Consider the following 22170-nt stretch of genomic DNA (forward strand, 5'->3'; position numbering starts at 1 on the left):
AGGAAGCAGGCCTTTCTCACCCCCTGTGTCAATGCTGGTTTTTGTTACGCCTTATTTTCCACAGTTCCAGTGCTCTGCATGTTACTGTTGTGGTGTGAGAGCTGGACTTCCTTCCTAGCATGCATTTTTTGAGGGCCGTACCACCAAAGAAACTGTCCCCCACTTGCAGAGGGGTAACTTGGGCTTCATCTGCACAATGCTGTCACACAGGACATCAGAAAAACACATGCACTTTATCCTGAGCTTTTTCTTTCCCCACTGGCATCAGTGAGTTCCTCCCCTGCATGTTTCCTGGTCACTGTTGGTTGGACTTGTGTTCCTGTACTCATGCTGGATGAAGGATTGAGAGCTGCTTTGGGGGTTGATGAGGGGCAAAGGTGGCTTTTTAAATGCCAGGAACTCTGCAATATATCTTAGGTTTTCTAAAGACTTTTTCAGGACTAAAAAGTGACCCAGGAACTGTCTGCCCTAATTGAAGCGGGTAAACCATGAAGCTTAACAAGTATTTCCTTCATCAGGTGCACTGGAGATAACATAGAAGCCTTTTCAAATTCATAGCACAACCTTAAGGGTAGGCTGACTCTTGAACAACTTAGCATGTTATCTGTTCTGCAGTGCACCCAGATTTCCTGGAACTGCTCGCTTCAAGGGCAGAGCTGAGAGCATTTTTCTGAAATAGCTGAGTTAGAGCTGTTAAAAGTTTTTGTATAATCTGTTTGTATATGGAGTAATCTGTAGCTTGAGCTATGAAACACAACCAGCACAGAGGCAGCAGTTAGGGAGGTGAATTTGTAAGATACAATACAGAGAATGTGTTTACAATATTCTGTGACATGACGTACTGCATTCACGGTTTACTTGCAATCAGTATAAAATTGCTACTTTATATTGTGACCAAAAATATATCCAAGTTCAGTAGGAATAAAAGGATGTAAAAATCAAGTTGAAAACAGGATTTGGCTCAAATTAGAGCCTTTACATGCAGTGTTACATAAATGTGAGCATGGGAGACCTTGACTGTCTTGGAGGAGCGGGGTTTTGGTGCCAGTTGTGATGTCTTTGGTGATAGATCCAAGGCAGCTTTCCATGCTGTGGCACCAAGTGAGGGAGCTGAAACAGCAGGAATAGTGGAAGGGTTTTGAGTCTTGTGAAGCTGGTGCTGCTTAGTCTGGAACAGAAGGGCAAATCCACTTACACCATTCCCTGTCAGCAGGTGACTTCTGTTACTGTTGGAGGAATTTGTTTAAAAATTACTGCTTAGGAGGGAAATCTCTGGACACCCTGAAGCAGAAGCAGGTTCTGAAAACAGAAGGCAGAAATGTTAGGGCATATAAACAACCCCATGTTCATAGTCTGTTTTCTGTGATCTAATCTGGGACTTCAAAAAGAGGGGGGAAATCCTTTTGTATGCTTTAACAGAAGGTTAGCCCTATGCTTAATAAATTCTAGATAGGAAACTGGTATGTTTAAAGTGGAGCTTTGTGCACTGTGTGAGTACTGGTCTGTGCCATTCAATGCCAGCCAGTGCAGGGACACCAGAGGATACCCCAACCCTTTTTGGTACTTTCCCAGCATGATTAATACCTGCTCTGTTCCTCACAGGTATTTCCCCCTTTGTCAGCCCCCCTCTCCCTGTGCCCTGTGGGAACAGCTGCCCCACCCACTCCACAGCTGCTCTGAGGACAAGGAGTTAAGGGGCTGGTGCCCCTGGAGCCTGTGGCCACCCTGCTCCAGTGAGGTGTGGGATGGAAGGAAGCGTTCCTCAGCAGAGGGCATCAATCTCATAGCTCAGCTTGTTCAAAGAAAGTGCTCCAGCCATTTGAGAACCCATGAATAACATTCTCTTCCTGCTAGTCTGTCCTCCTTGTCTTGGGCTAATTTTCCCTTTTCCCCATCTTTGAAAGCTAAACATGTGACTACTAACAAAGAACTTCCAGTCCACTTTAAAAAAAAACGTGTGCACACCCCCACAGGAAGTTTGAGGTACCGTGGTTGAAAGGCTGCCAGGCCCAACTGTAAGTGTTCTCCTAATGAACAATACAGGCTGCAGTTTAATTACTGGAGAATGCTTAGTGGAGGAACCAATCACACAGAGAGGCTGATGCTCAAACAGCAGGGAGAGAGAGAGGAACTCGGTCCAATTGCACAGACAGATCATAGATGCTCTTCAGCCATGGGAGAAGGGGACCAACTGCTACTAAAAATCCGTAAATCCTCACTAAGTATTCGAGAGTAGCAAGAAACAAATGGGTCATTTTGTCCAAGTCTATTTCTTCCAACATCTGAGCAAATCCCAGGTGACTGAGACACCCACTGCATGTCCAGGGCATCACAGTGCAAGGCAGTACCCTACAGGAGTTTCCCACTAAGTGTGTAGGATTGTGCCAGCTCCCAGAGGTTCCCTGCTCTGGAGCTCAGTGCAGCTCCAGGCAGTGGTGAAATGAACTAAAGCACAAGTGCAGCAGCTTCCAGACAGAGGCAAACTGCACACGTGCCACAGCAGCTTGTGCTGGTCATCTTGTAAATGAGACATAACACACACTTTGGTTGCAATTATTTTTTTTAATGGAAAAGACTAATCAATGTTTTACATAAATATCAATTAGTGACAAGAAGTCAGTTGAGTAAAGGAATACATACCCCCAGGTTTTAAAGGCTCATAATGAACTGACAAAGTAGCACACAATGACAACTACGTGGAATTAATTGGAAGAGGTGGGCTGCACGTCAATCACCTTCATTAAGTTCAACTGCTAATCACATCAGGCTGTTACTGGAGTAAGTCACAGTGCAGTCTTCCCAAGCAGCAACAAGGACATGTGTGAAGGGGAAAGTGGACTCCTAAAACACCTCTCTGCCTCCAGCAGAAAGCCCTGGCTATGAAAGTACAAAAGCCTCGAAGTGTTTTCCTGATGTTAAGTCCTTTCAGGGTCTGGTTTCAGATGTGCAGTCTCCCCTTCTCAGACTAAAAACTTACTTTTAAATGAATGCACAGGATTGATCAGACAGGAATGTGTTCACACTACAAAGTGACACCAAGGTCAGCTCTAAATAATTTCTTTTCTACAGGGTTGTGAAGAACTCAAATTACTTTTATTCCCAGACAGGCTGCAGGGATGGGGAGAAGAGGGCCTTTTTTTCATAGTCACTAAGAGCAATTTGTTAAGTGAGTAGAAGCTGCACTAGAAACTATGGAATTTCACAGTTTTTCCATGGAGCCTGACAGGCATGATCCACGTTTCCATATAACATCTTTGCACTCGTTCCTACAGGCTCAAAAGGCTAAATATCTGAAGAGGTATTGCTCATATTATGTCCACAGCTTCAGGAAGATCTGAGTTACTGGACCCCACTTTCACATACATAATCACATGGAAACCACAGATTAAATACCTTTAAACTGCATCAGTGGGAGCCACAGTTTGCCAAGTTAGTGTTTCCCAACTAAACAGCATGACATCAATCTGCTGAAGGCATCTAATTCCCCAAATATTACCTTTAAATTTTAGGTAGCTAAGATGCCTCCTTTCCAGTGGTTTAGTCAATAAAAATTCATTATGACTTATCTAGAACTAACAGAAACACACATTTCATTTTACAGCTTTTTCAGTGACATTCAAATAGTTTGTAAATGCTGGGGATAGTAGGGCCTGATCTACTGGTGCATGAAAATTAACACCCTACCCTGTTCTCTGAAAGGCTCAAAATTCACAAGTTTTGATTTAAAAGTAAGTTACCATTTCTCCTGTCACGTGTTAGGTCCCGTAAATCCATGTCTTTTTCAAAGTCTGGATTTTACATATTTAGCTGGGAAATGCACCAACACAGGACGCAAATGAAACCTCTAAAGTGAGCAACTGCTCCATAAAACAAATTGCTTGCAAGTACAGCCTAAATAAGCTGGAACCCAACGCATGATGAAGTTGTAGCAGCTGAAAGGGACAGCAGCACTTCTGAAGTCACTGTCAAAGGTGGACGTTCCACAGCACCAGGAAGATTCTGCTTTATACCTGCCCCGGCTTCAACATACTTCAAGTGACAACCCATTCAAGATCCTTGTATTCCCATAACATACAAATTTGCTAACACCTCTAAAGCATCAGATTGCTTATGGTCAGTGGGTTTACATTTCAGAATTAATGACAACGAAAAGGGATCTTCTGCACCATAACTCTGTTAGGTAAGAAATTTTTCTTTTTGTTATAATTTTAGAAGAGAAAGCAGACGGCCAAACACAAAACACAAGCACTCAGCTGGCTGCAGTCACTCAGCGTGATGTGCGACTGATAGCAGGAAAGGGATGATTTCAACACTTCCAGTTCTTCACATCTAAACAAATTTAAAATAGGGTTATTATCTTTGATAAACAACAACACTTTGAGGAAAAACAAACTACAAGATACCCTTGAAAAAAGTTATATTAACATTACTAGAACTGAATATCCTGCCTTTTAGGGTTTGAAGTACTGCTAAGGACCATTTTCATTAATTTCAAAAATAAGAAAGAGTTTATCATCAGAAAGAAAAAACATGATGTCAGCTGTAAATACATTACTAAGGTAAGAAAGAAGCCGCCTGGAGATTGACACATTAATTCTATATCTTGGTTACAGACTTACCAAGTGTCAATCAGTTGAGAGATTTACACAAGAACAGAAGTAATTCCCTTCCTGGCTTGTGATAGAAGGAGGAATAATAAAGGAGACTGGTCCAAGCTGTTAGAAAAGTCTATGAGGGCATAAATTACTACACTGTTAAACTAACATTTAAAGAATTGAAGATGACCATTAGCTGCCAGTGTCTGTTCAAGTGATGACTAGGTTCAGCTGTTCTAACACATTCTGTATCCTACCTGTAAAGGAGACCGATACAGCCATTTTTCGTTATCTCCGCTGAGTTTCATACAGGCAAAAAGGTCACAAACTGTAGGAAGGCCAAAGTCCTGAAAGAGAAGTTATCATAATTACCAACCCCAAACATAAATACATTTTGATGTATCTTCAGCTTCTGTAGTGTTCAAAACTAAAATCAATTCTTGAGTCTTTGAGATTTATGCTTTCTTCATTTAGTATAACATACTAACTTGTTTAGTGCTAAGTATCTAATAACTGTGAAAACATTAAAAGAGCCAAGAAACCTAAAAACTTTCAGTCTGTATTATCCAGAAGAGCTACGACTTTGGAAGAGAATGAAGTCATTAAACTCAGCAAAGCAATAAACCTGGCACATAAGACACAAAAGTATCAAAAACTTATGCTCACTTGTGCTTTCTTGCGCAGAAGCCATTTATCTTCCACTGGAGGTGGGTTTGCATTTTCTAGGTTATTTGAAGTCAACACCCAACTGTTTACATTTAAGGGGAGGTGGAATGGAGCCAAGATGTCTAGGAAAGGACTCTTGAAACTCTTGTCTGCTTTTTCCCGACTCTCCTTTTCTTCTGTGCTTTCTGCTTTGTGCTCAGTCTTGACCAGCCAGCTTGTCAGAGGCCTCTCAAGCAATGCTTTCCAGGGTTCTGCGATCTCTGCTGAATAATCTGCTTTCTCTGCACTCATGGGTTCCCCTGGGAGCTGTTGTGCAGGGCTAAGCCAGGAACTGGCAGCAAACTTGGTCTTCTCATGCTCAGGGTCTGGTACATCTCTCTGACTGACCAGAACTCCATTTTTGTCCTTCCCATCTTTCTTCAGAAGCCATTTGCAAAGAGCCTCTTTTCCACAGTTTTCATCACACACACATTCTGAAAAGCTGGCACATAGATCATTAGCTTTGCACACATCTTCCACTTTAAAGGGGGCCTGAGGATGCTGAAGAAGCCAAGCATTTACAGCAGATGTAGTGGGTGATTTCTTTCCATCAAGATGCTCATTCAGGCACTTCAGATTTCCCAGGTTCTCAATTTCCACACTTTTGCTCTGGCTGCCACGACAACTGGTACATGTTTCAGCTTTGAGGAGCCAATCATTCAAATTGCATTCTTCCCTAAAAGGTTTAAATTCATTCTTCCATTTCTCATCTGAAGCAATACTTCCATTTTCTGTGTCAGGAGTAAGCAGCCAGTCAGAAAGGTCCATCTCTTCCTGTTCAAGGGATTCTAATTCCTCCACCTTTTCAATAGTGGAAAAGGATGAGTTGAGAGTAGAGGTGGAGTCCTTGCGACCAGGGGAATCTGTTTTCCCAGCAACATCACACTGCTGATTGTGCAGGAGCCAGTTCTCCAAATCCTTCAGATTTCCCCAGGCTTGCTCAAAATAGCAGACTTTGGAAGAATTGAAATCCTAATAAAGACACATTGAAACACATCTATTAAAACTAAAAGGCAATGTTCAGTAACTGTTTGCATAGTTAGAGCTCAGAGCATTCAGCTAGTAAGTGCCAAAGCATCAGTTGAACATGAGGCAGAATGAAGAATACTAGAGAGGGTTTCATTCCCACCATATTCTGTTTGCAATCAGATACAGTGTTTTCCCCTCTGTTCAAAACTACGTTAGTGCACAAAAGGTTTACCTGGCTGGGATCTGACACACACTTTTGGGTAACCCATTCCTCAAGATTGGTGCTGGGAACATAGGGAGCCTGGCGCACACCCACAGGTCTGCTTCCGAGTAACCAGTCAGCCAGCGAGGCACTCACTGTCCCACACAGCATCTGCTGCTGAAAGAATGTCCTTGGTTAGGAGAAATACTGACTGCTGAGCCAATCTGTGCTGAACATCAACACAGGCATGCAGCAGGCATCAGTATTTCTGCATCAAAAGTAAAACCAGTCCCCTTTAATTACAAAAATCCCATAGGAATTGGATAGTTCCAACATCAAGAACATTCAATTAAAAATATCCCATCAGTCACACCCCACATACATTTTCATACTCTGTTCTTGCCTGTCTGTTCCTGGAGCAGCTGCAATATCAGATTACTCTGCTCACCATAGCCACTGTTACTGGCTACTCAAGCATCTTAACAAACAAACACAAGCCATTACTCAAGCTCACATAACATGCTTGAGTTCTCCTCTTCCCTCTAATGCAATTAAACACTCACAGACACAGGGCAATCTTACCTGCTCACAGTTCATTAGGGCACAATTCTGCCCTGGGAACCAGGGAGAAGCATTCTGTCTCTCTGAGGTTTGCTAAAAGAAAAGTAAAAATTAATTTATATCTCCATTTTATCCAGTTTCTAGGACAAATTCTACAATAAAGCAGAAGTAAAGCACAGTTACAAATGCTTAATGCTTTATGGCTAATAATGTTCTCAACACTTACAAATGGAGAAAGACTGACTACCTTGAGCCTGCTTCCTTTAACAGAATTGTCTCAAATAATACAGGAAATATGTCGCTTACATAAGAATCCCAAAATACTTTTATCACAGAAAACATCTACAATGTTTTAACTATTGCAATCTAAAGAAAACAGTAACAAATTTTCATTTGATGGAAATAGAGTAAGAATGCAGTAGCCATTCCCTCATCCTCTGCCAAAATACATTAAAATAACATGTGCTTAACTAAGCTCAGTGAAAACTACATGCAATAATTAATAAACCACTGTGTATTTATCATACAGCTAAAATTATATGATTCATGCACAGGATCCATTCAAGCTGTCACTAAAAGCAAAAATATCACTTGGAATATATTGCACTATTGAAAAAAAAAAAATCTCTGAGGCAAGTATTCCAACCCAGGCAAGTCCTACTGCTTACCATCGTTTTAATGGAACCAAATGAGGTAATAGCTTGGCGAAGGTGAGATGTGTCAGCCTCAAAATTCAGGATGGAAGACTCTTCAGGTTTAAGTGTAAGACTTCCCAGTCTGAAAGAATAAGGTGGTAGTTACAGAAAGGAAAAAATGTTACAATCTTTATCCATCCTGTTTTGGAAGTCAGTCCATTATTTCATAAAAAGGCTTTCAAGCTAATTGGCAGTAACTAGGTAAAAAAGAAGACTTTTGATACAGCATACAATAAAGGAATCGCTATCTACAAACCAAGAACAGAATAAATTGCCAGCAAAACACAAGTTTCACCTTCTTACTTCAACTGCCATCAACAACTAGTATTTGAAATAATCTGCATAAATGAGTACCTCTCCTGCTCATTATAGTCCTGGTTTATCACCTCAGACTACTTTAAAGTTCTTATTTCTAGGAATTATTAAAAATGTAGGAACAGTCAGATCTATTATTAGTTCTATTAGAATGAAAAATCAGATTAAATTCATAAACTAAAATAAACCAAACTGTGTCAACTTGCATCATAAAACAGCTTTACCTCTCCAGGCAAACTGCAATCTGGTTTGCCAGTTCATTACTGTAGGAGCGTTCCAGCTGATGAATAAGGCAATTGAACTGTCCCAAGTACTGCATGGAAGACAAAACACACATTATTGTTTTGGCCTTCAGAAATAAAATTGAGCCAATATTTGCAAGGACAACGTTTGCTTGAAAATGCCAGTGCAGCAACTGACAACCAAAGCTCACCCAGTAGAGCTGCTGTGCCTGCTGCTGCAAGGCCTCCTCTTTGAGCTGCTGGATGAGATCCACCTGCTCGAAGAGCCACACCTCACGGCTGCGCAGGCATTCCAGCTGCCGGCTGATGTGGCTGTGGATCTTGGCCTTGACCTGTCAGAGAACACACACCATGTGTACATCTGTCAAGCAGAGTGAACCTACATGTGCTGCAGTGATTACAAACTGCTGTTTGTCAGTCGCAAGTGATAGTTTTGGAGTTAGTTATTTCTCAAAAATTCATCACAGTCACCCACAGCACCACATGACTCAGGTCAGTAACAGTTCCAAGGCTACCTTTAAAGAGTTATCAAAGAATAATATTCTTTGTAATCTCTCTCTATTCTGAGGTTTCAATCAACAACTTTCTGGAAATTCTAGATGCCTAAGTTAGCAATACAGGAATACCTTTATCAAGAGCATGGCCAAATGACACAGCAATGTGTTTGCAAGTTGCAAAGAAAATTTCAATCCACCATAACAATAGTAAATATTCTGGAATAATAAAAATTCAATTGAAGTCTTGTTAGTTATTAAAAAATCTTTAAGAAGTAATTTAAAATTACCTCCCGCCAGTTTTCTTTAATCTGCTGTTCAGCTTTGACAATTCCAGATATAGCTGTTTCCAAGTCCTTCTTTGCTTGAAGGCACTTTGCCAGAGTCTCACTGCTGCAGGAATTTCTATTTCTATCTTGTGGTGGACTCATTCTTGAAGTGTTCCTAAAACACAATGGAAAAAACCGATTTCTTAATAGTTTCTATTCCTCTTTAACAGAAGAGGAAGGGCATCATATGAAGAACCATCTGTTTTACTTCACTATAGAGGTGAACAAAACAGCCTCTAAGACCCTACAAAGATGCAAGTTTTCTAAACATAGATAAAGCTCTCCTCCAGGAGCAATAACAGTGTCTCAAACACTTCAGCCCACGGAATTTGCACAATCACAGGAAAACCAACAGATATTTGATAAAAGCTTCAGCCACAGGAGTTTAGGCAATCCTCCCCTGCCAGTCACCTTCCTCCAGCTTTTATGCCTAGCCAGCAAACTCCAGAGCTGAGGGGCTGATTCAGGGAAGGTTCAGCAGCAATGCTGAAGCTGGGGGAGAATGGCCTGGCCAAGGACAGGAAATATTTCAGTCATCCTTTTTTCCTCTGCAGGCAAATTAGCTGATTCCCATACATGAGAAAATTCCAATACAGTTTCATCAATTGAAAACCCACATGCTACTATGAAGATCACTCTTTAGTAAGCTGCAAAGGCCAGAACTTTTAACAGCGACCCATTATTTTGTCCTGGTCACAGCTGTGGTAACTTAGCTTCAGCACAGTCTCAAGAAAAAGGGGCTCAAATACAAAATTTCTACAAAAGTTATATTATCAAAGATTCTGCAAGTAAGGGGAAGAATATAGTATTTAGTAACTTTTAGTAAAGATGAGAAGGATCAGCGTAAGCACTTTTCCTAAATAGTGGGTTATTTTGTTACTGAAGAGTTTGAATTCTCCTGTCAGTCTCCTGGGATTCCTAAAGCACTAAACATTCATAGTATTTGCTCTATTTAAAACAAGTCCTCAGCAATGACAGCTATGGAAACTCACAGCAAATTTAAAAGCGTACACATGTGCCAATCTAAAATGTCAGAGATTTTACCACTGCTCTGGAGGGAACTGAAAGTAGTTTTGAATATGACAGGACAACCATGAGCTTGTGGTACTGAGCAGCTATTTAGTCTGCAATTTCCAAGTCCCACGATCATATAAAGTGCAACTCAAAAGTCCTTCTCTACAGCCAAGCTCTACCAGACAAATATAAAAGTGTGTTTCACACAGGAGAGGGCTAAAAGTGGCTTGTAAGTGGAAGGTGACAGAAAAAGCAATGTTCGCCATGGGGCAGGAGCAGAGGCTGCACCCCCCTTAGTTCTCTCAACACTGTGGGCCTTCCTGTCTCTCCAGCGCCTCCAAACACAAAACATACACAAGGCACAGAAGCCACCCCAAGACCCTACACGTAACTCAGTCCCATCCTCACCATAACATCTCATCTTCTAGGAACTCAGAGCACAAATACAAGAGAAGAGAACTCAAATGTAATCTTTAAGCTTATGTTATTTTGCATCAAATCAGTGCAGAAGTCCAAAACACATAAAACCCCACGCTGTGCTATGAATGCCAGTTTTGCCTTGGTATTTGCACACCCTAGCTTGTTCACAGGTTCACTTCTGTAAAATTTCATGATCTTCACCATGTCAGCAATGTTCAATAAAAGGTAAGCTAAGCTTTTTTCTCACAACACTCCCTAGACTTTGTCTTGCTTTTCAACTCTCATGTACAACCTACAGGAAGTAGGAGCCAACAGTGTAAGTGGGAGCCCTAGCTCTCAGATATAATCTAACAAACAGAATGACAGCAATACACCCAACCAAGAAAACAAGGACCTTAGATACCTTAAGAACTATCACATAGTCGAAAGTAAATTTAAAAATTCATACTGGTTATTATTTCATTTTTTATATTCTTACATAACAGCGAGTCAAAGTGTGAAAGACTAAATAAAACTACCATCTTTGCTCCCACAGTAGTTAACATACTTAACAACTCTTGCGAAAATTATGTTAACCTACTTTATCTGTATTAGCAAATTCATAATGGCACAATTTAATTTAAGCTTACACACACTTCTCTAAAATGATCTCTGAAATTACTGTTTACTTTCCCTTTTATCGATGATTGCAAGAGACTTCCTCCAGAATGTACAGAGAGAATGAATGCTGCCTTCCTCCAGCCAGCCAGCTCCTGTTAAAATGGCTGTTCTTAGGCTTTGTCGCAAATAAGCCAGTAAAACTCGCATATTGTGCATGAGAGCCAATCCACCCTTCCTTTCAATTTCCACGAGCCTCTAACGAAACTAAGTGGAGGCAAGCACCTATTTCCTTGCTCCCAACTACTCCCAAATAGAACTGAGAATTTAGACATTTTCAGGTCACATGCTCTGAAACACCCACGATCACACACTTCGGCTCAACAGTAACAAAATACAATTACTTCTGCAAGAAAACGCACGGCTGCAACACGCCGTCACCTGCTCTGGCCATTTCCTTGCCATCAAACTGTTTCCAAGCACACGGGGGTCCCCACCAGTCCCTGCTATGTGCGTCACGGGATGCACACACCCAACACATGAGCTCGCACTTACTTGCCGCGCTCAGAAAGCAATCCCGCAATGTCCTGTTTATAAAGCGGCTTCCATTCCCAGGCACGGCCTCCGGAATGCTCTCCGGAATGCTTCCAACCCTGCAAATTCCGCTCCAAGCCCTGGCTCGCCGGAGCGGCCCCGCGCCTTATCGGGGCGGCCCAGCCCGCGCCCCGCCCCGGCCACCGCGCCCGGCCGAGCCGCACGTCGGCAGCGCCGGGGCGGGCCCGGGGCGGGCCGCGACCACCGGCCCCATGCGGAGCCGCATCCGCTCTGCCCCGGCCTGGCTCCGCTCAGACAAAACACCAAGTGCCTCCCAACATCCCACTAGCATTTCAAACAGCGAAACCTCAACGTTTTGCAACAAAACCGCTATTTCTTGCAACTTCAAATGTGTGGCAATGTGCCTTCTTCATGCAACAACAAAGCAGACCCGAGCGCTGAGGCATCCAGCGCGGATGCAGCAGCAAGAGCTGAAGAGCTGCGAGGCGATCCAGCCGCCGAGCTCAGCCTTCTGTCCCTGGCCAGGCACAGCCCGTCAGTGAGGCTCCGCATCCAACACTGAGCCTGAGACGTGCCAGAAATCCTGACACGGGGCCGCTCGGATACAAGTTAGCTCCTGGAAGAGCCAAAATGACACGCACACATGCACAATTCTTGTCACATCTGCTCTTGCTTCCACAATCTCACACACGCTGCTGAGGAAGGCACACAGAATGGCCTCGGTTGGAACGGACCTTGAAGATCATCTTGTTCCAACACCTCTGCCATAGGCAGGGACACCTCTCACTAGACCAGGGTGCCCAGCGCCCCATCCAGCCTGGCCTTGAACAGTCCCAGGGATGGGCCACGCACAGGTCCTCACCTGCATGTAATCAGTAAAAATGTTATAGCCATGAAATCAAAAGAACTGCCTGAATCATGAGGAAGATGACATTATTGTTCCTAATAGTAAAATAACCACGTGTTTACAGGAAGACTTTTGGCTCATTGGAGAGGTGTCACCACAAGACCCTGCAGCTGTAACTCCTGGTCACAGGTGCTCTGTGCAACCTCCTGGCTACCTACACTCCACCCTGAGATGGTAATTCCCATAGGTCAGAAACTGCTGGACAAAAATAATTTTAAGCTTTTAATTAAGTATCCGGTGGCTGGGGAGCAGAGGAGGAGACAATCCTGCATCTTCTGCACAGTATGCAAACAGGCCGTCAGGAAACTGGTTCTACCAGCTTTTCACTCTCGGCACAACCATCCACACTGTCCTTGAGAAGAGCATTGTTTTACATTTCAAATGGGTGTGGAAAAATCACCTCAAAAACAGAGCTGTGCAGAGCCTTTGTTGGGAAAAAGCTGAAGGGAACGAAGCCTCCCATCGAACAGGCTCTATTTATAAATGTGGAATGATTTCTTCCATTTGGCAGGACGAGGCTGCTCCAAAGGCCTCTCTGACCTGTCTTTATGTAGCTTTAAACCAGCTGGCTTGTTTGAATTGAAATCCCCATGGATTTCCATCTAACCCCACCAAAAAACAGTAGTTCCTCTTAAGAAGCACTCCCAAATTAGGTACATGAGAGTTGTGGTCAGGGAGAGAAGTACTCTAAGCACATGAGCTGAATCTGGGAACTTCCCATTTACATCCAAGCATAACAGGCACTTTGTACAGTGCAGCATCAGCATTACATTCCAGTATCTGTATGGAGGTTCTGCTGGGGAGATTATTTTACTCCAAAACAAGCATACAACACCCTAATTTTAAAGTCACAAGCCATGTGAAGAAGAAAAAGTAACCTTTAGCAGTTTCAAGTAAGAGCAAAAGTGAAATAAACACCTTAAAAAATTGTAACAGAAGTTTCAGGTATTACATTTTCTAAAATTCAGGTAGTTTTCACCTCTCTGCACAGTATATGGCCTGTGCCACACACCTGAACACGTGTGACTACCTTTTCTGCCAGTTTTAGCCCCGAAACAGCCTGGCCAGTGCACAAAGCACTTGTACTGAGATACCCTCACAAGAGCTGGGCTCTGAGCAGTCACAAGTCACTAAAGCAACTGTCAAGAAGTCTGATCACAACTTTATTCCATCTATCATAAATATGTATTTTATGCACAACAAGCATATTACTGAAATCACAAAGTGTCTGAATATGAAGGCCTGAAATCTCTATGCTATAATTAGTGACAATATCAAAGAAGATACCACAGAGTGGGGAAGACACACACTTACCTTAATGCAGATTGCACATTACAACGCATCTTCCAGAGTATTGCACTTAAAAACCCTTCAAAAAACAAGTGAAACCCCTGGTTCTGCCTGAAGCATTTAGGCCCAAAGATACCACTCCCATGCTCTCTGCCCACCCATCTATCCAATACTATGCACTTGCAGCGTGATGAACAGTGGTTTTTACATGGGTGCCAGCTTTCTTCTGCTCCCGTGACTGCATACCTTATCGAAAGTCTTGGCGGAAGGCCATCTTGTTCCTCTGTCAATTTTTTTCTTTAATCCCAGCCATAAACAGAGTTTAAAGCTGTCAGGATGCCTAGCACACAACCCCCGGAAGGGCTGGCTCACACCACTTGCCAGCATCCAACGACACAGGTCTGCCAAACTTTCAACAAGCACGATTCGGCACAACCCCGACCATTCCAAACCCAGACATTTACTGCTTATATAACCTTTGAGAAGCGCAGCTGCTAACAAAAGCCTTTGCCTTTGCAATTAGGAACGCGGCTTTAGGAGCGCTCGCGGCACCTCTCCGGGACACGGAGAGCGAGATCGGTACAAAACCCCGTCTCCGTGTCCCGTGTGAGCCCTGCCCCGCGGAGCGTCCATTTCCCGACCGACCTAAACCACCCAGGCCGGGTGCCTGGGCACTTCCCGCAGCGCGGCAGGGGGTGCCTCCGGGATGCCTTACGCGATTCCTCGCGGGATTCCTCGCGGGACTGCTCTCGGATCCCCCCGGATGTCTTCCCCGCCGTGCCGGCCCCGCCGCCCCCTCACCGCCGTCCGCGCGCCGCTCCCTCAGCCCCGCGCCGGCCGGCCGTCCGCCCGCCGGCCCCGTGCGCTCTCGCGAGACCGCCGGCCCGCGCGCCCCCTGCCGGCGCGGCGGAGCGGCTGAGGGAGCGCTGAGGGGCGGTGCTGCTGCTGCTGCTCACGGCAGCCAAAATCCGGGAATCGCGGCTCACCCGGCAGGGCAAATCCTCGGAGCACAGAACGTGTATCATGGGGCGAGCCACCGGTTTGGATTTTTTTCGTGTCCACCGGAAATTCCCCAGAGTACCTGGCTTGGTTTGGCTTTCCACATTACAGGTTTTGGGTTTTCCTTTCCGCAAGTGTGAAGCACGGCAGAACACCTCCCAGTACTGCCATCCCGCTTTCCAGCTGGGAAAAGGCTCCAGTTACTGCTCCCCTCCCGCGCGCTTTATTTGGTCAGGGGCGAGGAGATCCGCTCAGCTGGCCCGAGCGTGGTGCCCGTAACGCCGACGTGAGGGCTCCGTCCCTGTGAGGGCCATTCAGGAGCTGGACTCGATGATCCTTGTGAGTCCTTTCCAACACAGACAATTCTGTGATTATGTGAGATTTTAGCCTTTCCGTGACCACCGGCTAGCACATTTGTGAAGTGCTGCCTTTTGTAGGTGTGTGCATAGCATTTAAAACCTAACAGATACTGTATCCTTTCTTCAAGCAGGCAGGACTTCAAATGGAAGTCGAAGTAGCTGAGTACATGTGGTAACTGAGTCGCAATTTCCTAACACGTTTCGTCCTCGGGGCACAAATCAAGGAGCCGTTCTTTTGAACGGGACCTTACTCGCGGTTACAAGCACAAATTATTCAGTGCTGGCATAGAAAGCAGAAGTTCAGCCACCTAATCCCAGATGTGCTGTTACCCTAGGAACAAGCATTTCAGGTATTTGGCTTCCTTGTCTAAACACGTAAGAGACACGGAGTGTGTTATATAAACCTCCTCTGTGTACTTGGATTTAAGAGGAAAAATAATACCAACCCTGCCTGACCTTGGAAAACCAGGAATGCTCATACACGTGTCCCCCCATGCACTTACCTAGCAGTGCTCTCCAGAAGAAAGCAAGCTGCCTCTCCTGGGCAAGCAGGCACACACAGGTTTCTGTCATGTCTTCCACGGGTTTGACCAAGACAATATCATAATCCAGATGGTCTGAAAGATTTTTTTGTTGGTAGAGTTGCTTCACACAGCACACTTTTTTTGTGGATTCATTGTGGTTAAGGTCATGCCTTCCTAAGAGGATTTGCTCTTTGGATACATCTTCCATCTTACCCCCTAAAGGAATATCAAGGGTAAGGAACCACATGCATCTTTTAATGGTCTCTCTCCTCCCACCCTTCATGGCAGTACACTCTGCTCCTCCCTCAGCCATAGCCTTTGCTGTACCACATGTGCCTTTTTACACAAACCTGCATAGCTGATCAGAAAAATAAATTCAAATTGCATCAACTTAAGCAAAAGGCGAATTTGTGATCTACTAAAATAGTGGCAAAAGGTTGGGTAGAGATACAGTTTTATGGAAAAATAAACAGGATCATCTGCTCATATTAAAACAGCAGCAAAGATAGAGATGTAGTGGGCATTTCCTCAGCACTGGATAAAACTGCATATCAGTGTTCACAATAAACCTCCAACCAGAGTAGGAAGAAAAGGATTTTGGATGCATAAAAGGGATCTAAATACACATCAGAAATAGTTAATGAGGATAATTCAGAAGTGTGTGACACATAATGCACACCTATACCCAAGATTCAGTGCTATTTCTTGCTGAATGGGAATCCCCACTTACAGTTCTGCAGCATAAAGCAGCAGAATAAAGCAAGCTTCCTTGATTTGGCAAAAGCGTATGATTCTCTTGTCACACTCAAAGACATTCTTCCTTGCTCATCTCTAGTGTGGGAATGAAAACCAGGGAGAGAGTCATCCCTCCCCATTCCCTGGAAAGGGAGGTTTGATATGAGGTTTGATAGAGAACTGGAAGCTTCTTCTAAGTTTCTTAGGTATGGGCCTGCAAAACACATAGTAGTGCCCCATACAGGGCACTACTCAAAACACAAAGAATTTGAAGAATATTCTCTGGCACAATGGCTTTAGAGCAGATTTTATGGTGTTTAAAGAACAGTTCTGTTTTCTGTTTATATTGTTCCTCTTTCAATAACTGCAATAATGTAGTTGAAGGGCATCAGCTGAGTTAACTTCTCTGTTAAGTGCCCCAGAATGTGATTTCCCTGTTCTGCGATGCTACCCCACAGCTGAGCAGTCCACCCCTGCCTCGTAAAGGGGGAGTAAGGAAGCAAGCCTGGCAGAGCTGCGGGTGCAGCCGGTCGCCAAGGCAGACCAAGCCGCCGGCTGCTCCCGTCAGAAGCAGCAAAAGTCCCAAGGCAGAGTATGAAATTCTAGAAGAGTCGTCATTGGAGCTGTCAGGAAGCCTCAGGCAGCTGCCGTGGGAATCGCCAGTTTGCCCAAGCTCTGCCGCTGGAAAGGGACTGTTTTCCCTTCGTCCCTGTCAGCATGACCCTCCCTCGCACGTATCCTCTCTGACGTGTGTCCTTGGTCCCCTTCCAGGCAGGCCATGACCTGGCACTCGGTCCCGCAGCTGTGCGCCAGATCCCTCCCCTGCCTCCCCGCAGGGGCCGCCGCCTCAGGGCGACCTCAGCCCCAGCCCGCCCAAGGAGCCGAGAGGAGCAGCAGCCACCTGCGCGGAAGTCCAAAGACTTCACTGCCCTGCAGGGCACTTTCAAAGCTCTCTGCACTGTATTTACTCACCTTGAATCTCTGCTCTTTGTGTCGAGCTACCCCAGTGCCATAGAGGAACTAAACGTTTTTGAATTCTCACACAAACAGTTTCACATATAGACTGTAAACAGATGTTTTAATAGCCTTTTCCTGCACACCACACACAGCCTTTTTCTTTTCTATAGTTTAGGGATTTCTCATTTCTGCAAACTTTTTAATTACAATTACACTTCAGTCTATTCTATCCAATTTCACAGTGAACAAATGTACCGACTACATCTAACTCCACACTCATCTTTCATTTAAAGAGGTTCTCAGGAAGGTCTTCTGTAACTTCTCCAGACAGCCTAACCAAAAGCAGAACTTATGGAAGTAATGGGCTGCTTTTGAGCATTAGGGTCCCACCACAGACATGAACAAATCTCTTGCTGTGGCTCAAACCTGTCAATGCAAAAAATAACAGGCACAGCACCAACGGACTCATATTGGAGGGAGAGAGGCATGTAAACAGTGCATAAACAATTTTAACTAAACTAAAACTGTTTTCACAAAGCTTCAACCAACTCCAGAAAAGTTGTTCTATCACAAACAGAGATTGAGCCTGTAGGAAACCAGCAGTGTGATTTTGGTCACTAAATATTTTGCAGCTCCCTCCAGTATATATACACACACACACATTCCAGTCAAAACCTGAGCAGGAAAGGACTCATAGTGCAGACTTGGAACACAAGGGCTGTGTTCCAGCTCCAGGGTTTGCTCTCATTTGAATGGGGGAGCAGGTTGTTGAACAACATGCAGCACACAATCGAAACAGGTCTCTTTGGCTTTCTCAGAAGCATTTGTCTCATACTTTCCCAAAATCCTTTTTAAAAAAGCAGTTACAGCAGCATGACAGTAAATCAACCCCTCATTCTATTGTCAGAGTGAGGTTGATGCTGAAAAAAACATGAAATTTAGAAAACACAGACCACTACGAACAAGGAAGAAATTACAACATAACGAATTATAACATCATATTGTGAATTTAAATCAGTGTAAAAGCTTTTCTAAAATTGGATTCTCTGAGGCAGTGGCATTTATAGGATTTTCCAGACAATGTGAACACAAGAGAGCATTCAAACAACCCGCACACAGGAATTTCTGTCCAGTCCCATCTGAAGTGCATCAGTTTGCACTACAACCAGCACCAGAGGCAGTGTAAACAAACTACCTACAAGCCTGCAAAAAGCCATCAGAGGAGGGGAAAGGCCTAACTTTTTATGTATGTGTCATCACTGAGGGTGCTGTGTCTGTGTCTGGGAAGGACCCGAAACTCCAGCTCCCGTTGGAGTTGCTTTAAGGGCAGTACAGCACAGGTCAGGTACTGGCACTCAGGCACAGACAGTTCTGTGTGCTTCCTGCACCACAAAAAGCTGCCCGTCAGCGTGTCTGCTGGAAGGCACAAATAAAAGGGTGTTCGGGCAGGATTCACTGCACCCCAAGCTGTGACCCCATCTCTGCTTTACAGTAAAAATTGTCGGTGGTGAGCAGGGACCAGAAGATGCCGGAGATTAAGAGTGGGTGCGTCCTGCAGAGCTGTGCGGCGGCGCTGAGCACCAGGTGGAGCTCGGAGATCTAATCCTGGCCAACAGGAGTGCACCAGAGCGCCTGACCCACATTCCTTAAGCCCTATTACCTTTAACACCTCGGGGGAAAAATCCCCTTCATCACACCTGTAACACCATTGTTGCTGGAGTTGTCTTTAGTGCCTGTAGGCGAGCAGGAGGTGGCTGGAAGGGGGTGGAAATCTGCAGCATCATTTCCTTACCTGTGTCCCTCCCCTTTGTTTTCTAAGCTTCCTTCACATACCATCTGAGTGGCATAGCCTGTAGTATACTGAAAGCCTGATAATAAGACAGATGACATCTGTTTAGGTCACATATTTGAAAGGATTAATGCTCCCAAAGACTTACAAGCTACAGCTTAGTACTCTGCTATCTGAACACATTGGCCCTGGTACATGTGATGGCTGCCAGCTCAAGCCTCAGCACTTCTACAGCTCGAGAAAGATGGAAGCCAGACATCCATGCAGCCATGGCAAAGGATATGCAGTTAAAGCCACAAGCAACTGTGTGCCAAGTCTGGTGAAAGTCTTCCAGGAGAAAGGAACAACTTCATAACACTGTTTTAGCCTGTGGCAGGGTGTTGCCCCACAGAAAATGGACATGCTCATTTCAGCTGGCAGAGGTGAAAATGGAGCACAACCATTTTTATATGGAGCAGAACTGCTGTGGAAAGTTGTTTTCTGAGCAAGAAAAGGAAGAGAATTCTCACTAGTCCACATCACCCACAAGGCTTACCCATTTCTTTCCCTTTAAAACCACATGGCTCTGTAGAATTTCCCCTGTAAAGCGGCAGGGGAGTGCAATGACTGGACTACAGCATCCACAGAAAGCACCACATCTCTCTTCCTCAGCAGGCATGAGTGGTTTGCAGGACACACATTACTTGTGGACAGGCAGTATTTGCAGACACGAGTAGCCCTCTGCACACAGGCTCACAGGCATTAGATTCCCATTTCGACGAGGCTCAGCTGGATCTTGCTGCCTGTGTAAATAACAATGCTTTGGAAGGAAGTTGAATTATATTCTCCATTTCAGATCCATACTTCTGAATGGAGGGAAAATAAACAAAACTTAGAAATCAATCCTAAAGTCCCCTAAAGGGGAAAGACACAAGAGATTGACGCAGCAAGTTCTACTAAGTTATTTAACTGGTACTGTGAGAGTTGATTAGAATTATTTATTTCCAGCTCATAAACCCACATGCTGCCTCTTTCTCTCTTGCCAATTAACAGTATTACTTAGCACTAATAAACTGCTTTCAATTTCAAGTGGCTTAAGAAGACAAATTAATCACCTCAACATGCCTGCAAGGAACAGATGGCAATGAAGTATTAACATTGCAATTTCACAGTTGGAAAAGCTCCTGAGAGAGGGGGCAGTAGCAGTGTCTAGAGGACACCTAGCCCTGTTCCCTCTGTGGAGCTGGTGGTCCCACGATCTCACCTCCACTCTCAGCTTCTGCTTTAACCCAGCCTCACTACACATTACTTTTCCTAGAGCAAAGCTACACTGTTTTCCTTACTCATTCTTTAATAGTGAGTTACATCCTTCTAGAAGGCCTCTTACCTCAGCACATCTCCAGACAGGTCGTTACTGCTTTGGATTTAAAAGACTAAATGTCTATCCAATAATGCAATTAGTCCAGCCTGTCATTATTCTTACTGGCTATAAGGAGAGAAGCGATCAGAAAGAAACACATCGCTGTCTGTACAGTGGAGATGCTCTTTTTCCCTGGAACATCTTGCTTACATTTCAGTACAGAACAGCTGACTGCCTTTTCCCCTTCTCACTCGCCCGTCTCAGATGACTGTGCAAAAGTGTAGCTCTGTGGGGCCTTTTGGCTCAGCTGAACAACACAACCTTTGTTAAGCTACATCTGGAAGACAGGCTTTCTGTGGAACAGGGGTTCCTAAAGCAAAACATCCAGGTGAGGACCCAACAAATAAATACAATTATTTTAATAGTAACCCATATGACAATGACTAAGCAACTGTTTAGTGTGTTGTTTTGGCATTTTTGAAGAACTGGTTTAACTATGGAAGGTTGTTATTTAAAGCATTGAGATAATACCCTCTATTTCAATATTTAACTGCAGTCAAAAATTATCTCAAATTCAAACTGCAGTGATAACAGTCAGTGTCAAATATCTGACAGGCTTTGGCCTCTCCTCTAGGAATGGTAACAGTATATCTTCCTACTTCAGAAGGAAATGAATTATTCTAACACCTTTTAAGAACTATTTCAACAGCATACTGATATTAGTATCAATTGCCTTCAATCTCTGCTGAGCCACTGAGCTAAGCATCTCAGCCCATTATCAATCTCAGCCATCAAGTATCAATGTACAATGTGCAATGAAATCCTTCTAGAGCCATTAGTTAGTGTCCAGGGACAACGTAACATATGCAGAATACTGCATTAACTGCAGCTGTTCCCATATGTTAAGGTGAAGATGGCACACTGAGACATAAGGGTTAAGCACCCAGTGCGCCAGTGCATCCCTCCCTGAGAATTCCTGGAAAAGGCAGCCCCAATCTGCTCAGCTGGAACTGGTACCTGAGTATTCAGGCTGGGGAGCAGAGGCAGCATGATGCAATGCACTGGTTTTCACATGGGCTTGAGAAAATAATACATCCTGATTTCACTCTAGCTTGACAAGCATCTGTGTTCAGCATTGACCCATTCAGTTATAAATCTAGTGTGAGTTTTCCTGCTACTTTATTTATATTTAAGAGTAGAATGTAATGGATTTGGATTTTCCTAAGTTAGAAAACATTAAAAAACAGAGTTCTCACATTTACAAGAGTAATACTTCAACAGAGAATACTTAATATACAAAATGGCTGCATTTGACTTTTTTAAAAAATTGAACCCAAATGCAAAATTAATCCAAATAGCCTTTTTTTCAAGACTCCAATTGTACAAGTAAAGCAACTTGTTTTATCCTTCTAGCTAATATTCAGATGAATGCTTGTTGTTGGGCTTTTTACCTCAGATTTCCATTATATTCTTGCACTTTAAACCTTTCCAAAAGTGTAGGAAGTCCTCAAACATAAACACTACTTTTTGTAAATAACAGCAACCCTGATTAATAAAGTGAAGATTCAGAATGCTCAT

At 44.0% G+C, this 22170-nt stretch overlaps 1 protein-coding gene and 1 long non-coding RNA gene across 14 annotated transcripts; one reads left to right on the top strand and one right to left on the bottom strand.

The window, feature by feature from the left end:
* Window positions 1-2542: 2542 nt before the first annotated feature.
* NCOA4 (nuclear receptor coactivator 4) lies at window positions 2543-15146 on the bottom strand. 12 transcript variants are annotated; one of them, XM_086900845.1, is made up of 10 exons: window positions 14972-15146; window positions 9069-9222; window positions 8476-8616; window positions 8267-8355; window positions 7701-7809; window positions 7054-7125; window positions 6502-6648; window positions 5262-6272; window positions 4853-4942; window positions 2543-4329 (listed from the first exon to the last, which is right to left on the bottom strand). In XM_086900845.1, the coding sequence occupies exons 2-10, from the start codon at window positions 9207-9209 to the stop codon at window positions 4324-4326; spliced, it is 1806 nt and encodes a 601-aa protein (XP_086756971.1). In that variant the 5' UTR covers window positions 9210-9222; window positions 14972-15146; the 3' UTR covers window positions 2543-4323. The 12 variants fall into 12 exon arrangements, with proteins under 12 accessions (XP_086756971.1, XP_086756977.1, XP_086756974.1 ...); XM_086900851.1 differs by having other exon boundaries at window positions 6502-6645; window positions 14972-15118; XM_086900848.1 differs by having other exon boundaries at window positions 14877-15101.
* Window positions 14765-22169, top strand: LOC147651944 (uncharacterized). 2 transcript variants are annotated; one of them, XR_015290156.1, is made up of 3 exons: window positions 14765-15228; window positions 15380-16005; window positions 17279-22169. It is a non-coding gene; the product is annotated as an uncharacterized LOC147651944 (long non-coding RNA). The 2 variants fall into 2 exon arrangements; XR_015290155.1 differs by lacking the exon at window positions 14765-15228 and having other exon boundaries at window positions 16966-22169.
* Window position 22170: the final 1 nt, after the last annotated feature.

This window comes from Cyanistes caeruleus, chromosome 8 (assembly GCF_971803275.1).
Source record: "Cyanistes caeruleus chromosome 8, bCyaCae1.hap1.1, whole genome shotgun sequence".
Classification (NCBI taxonomy): Eukaryota; Metazoa; Chordata; class Aves; order Passeriformes; family Paridae; genus Cyanistes; species Cyanistes caeruleus.

Excerpts from the sequence above, each read along its gene's own strand:
- NCOA4 (XM_086900854.1), bottom strand. The coding sequence starts at position 13,943 with ATGCGTTGTAATGTGCAATCTGCATTAAG. Across the intron at positions 7,810-8,266 it reads ATTGCAGTTTGCCTGGAGAG|ACTGGGAAGTCTTACACTTA; the intron begins GTAAAGCTGTTT and ends TTATTCTTTCAG. Across the intron at positions 6,273-6,501 it reads GTGTGTCAGATCCCAGCCAG|GATTTCAATTCTTCCAAAGT; the intron begins GTAAACCTTTTG and ends TGTCTTTATTAG.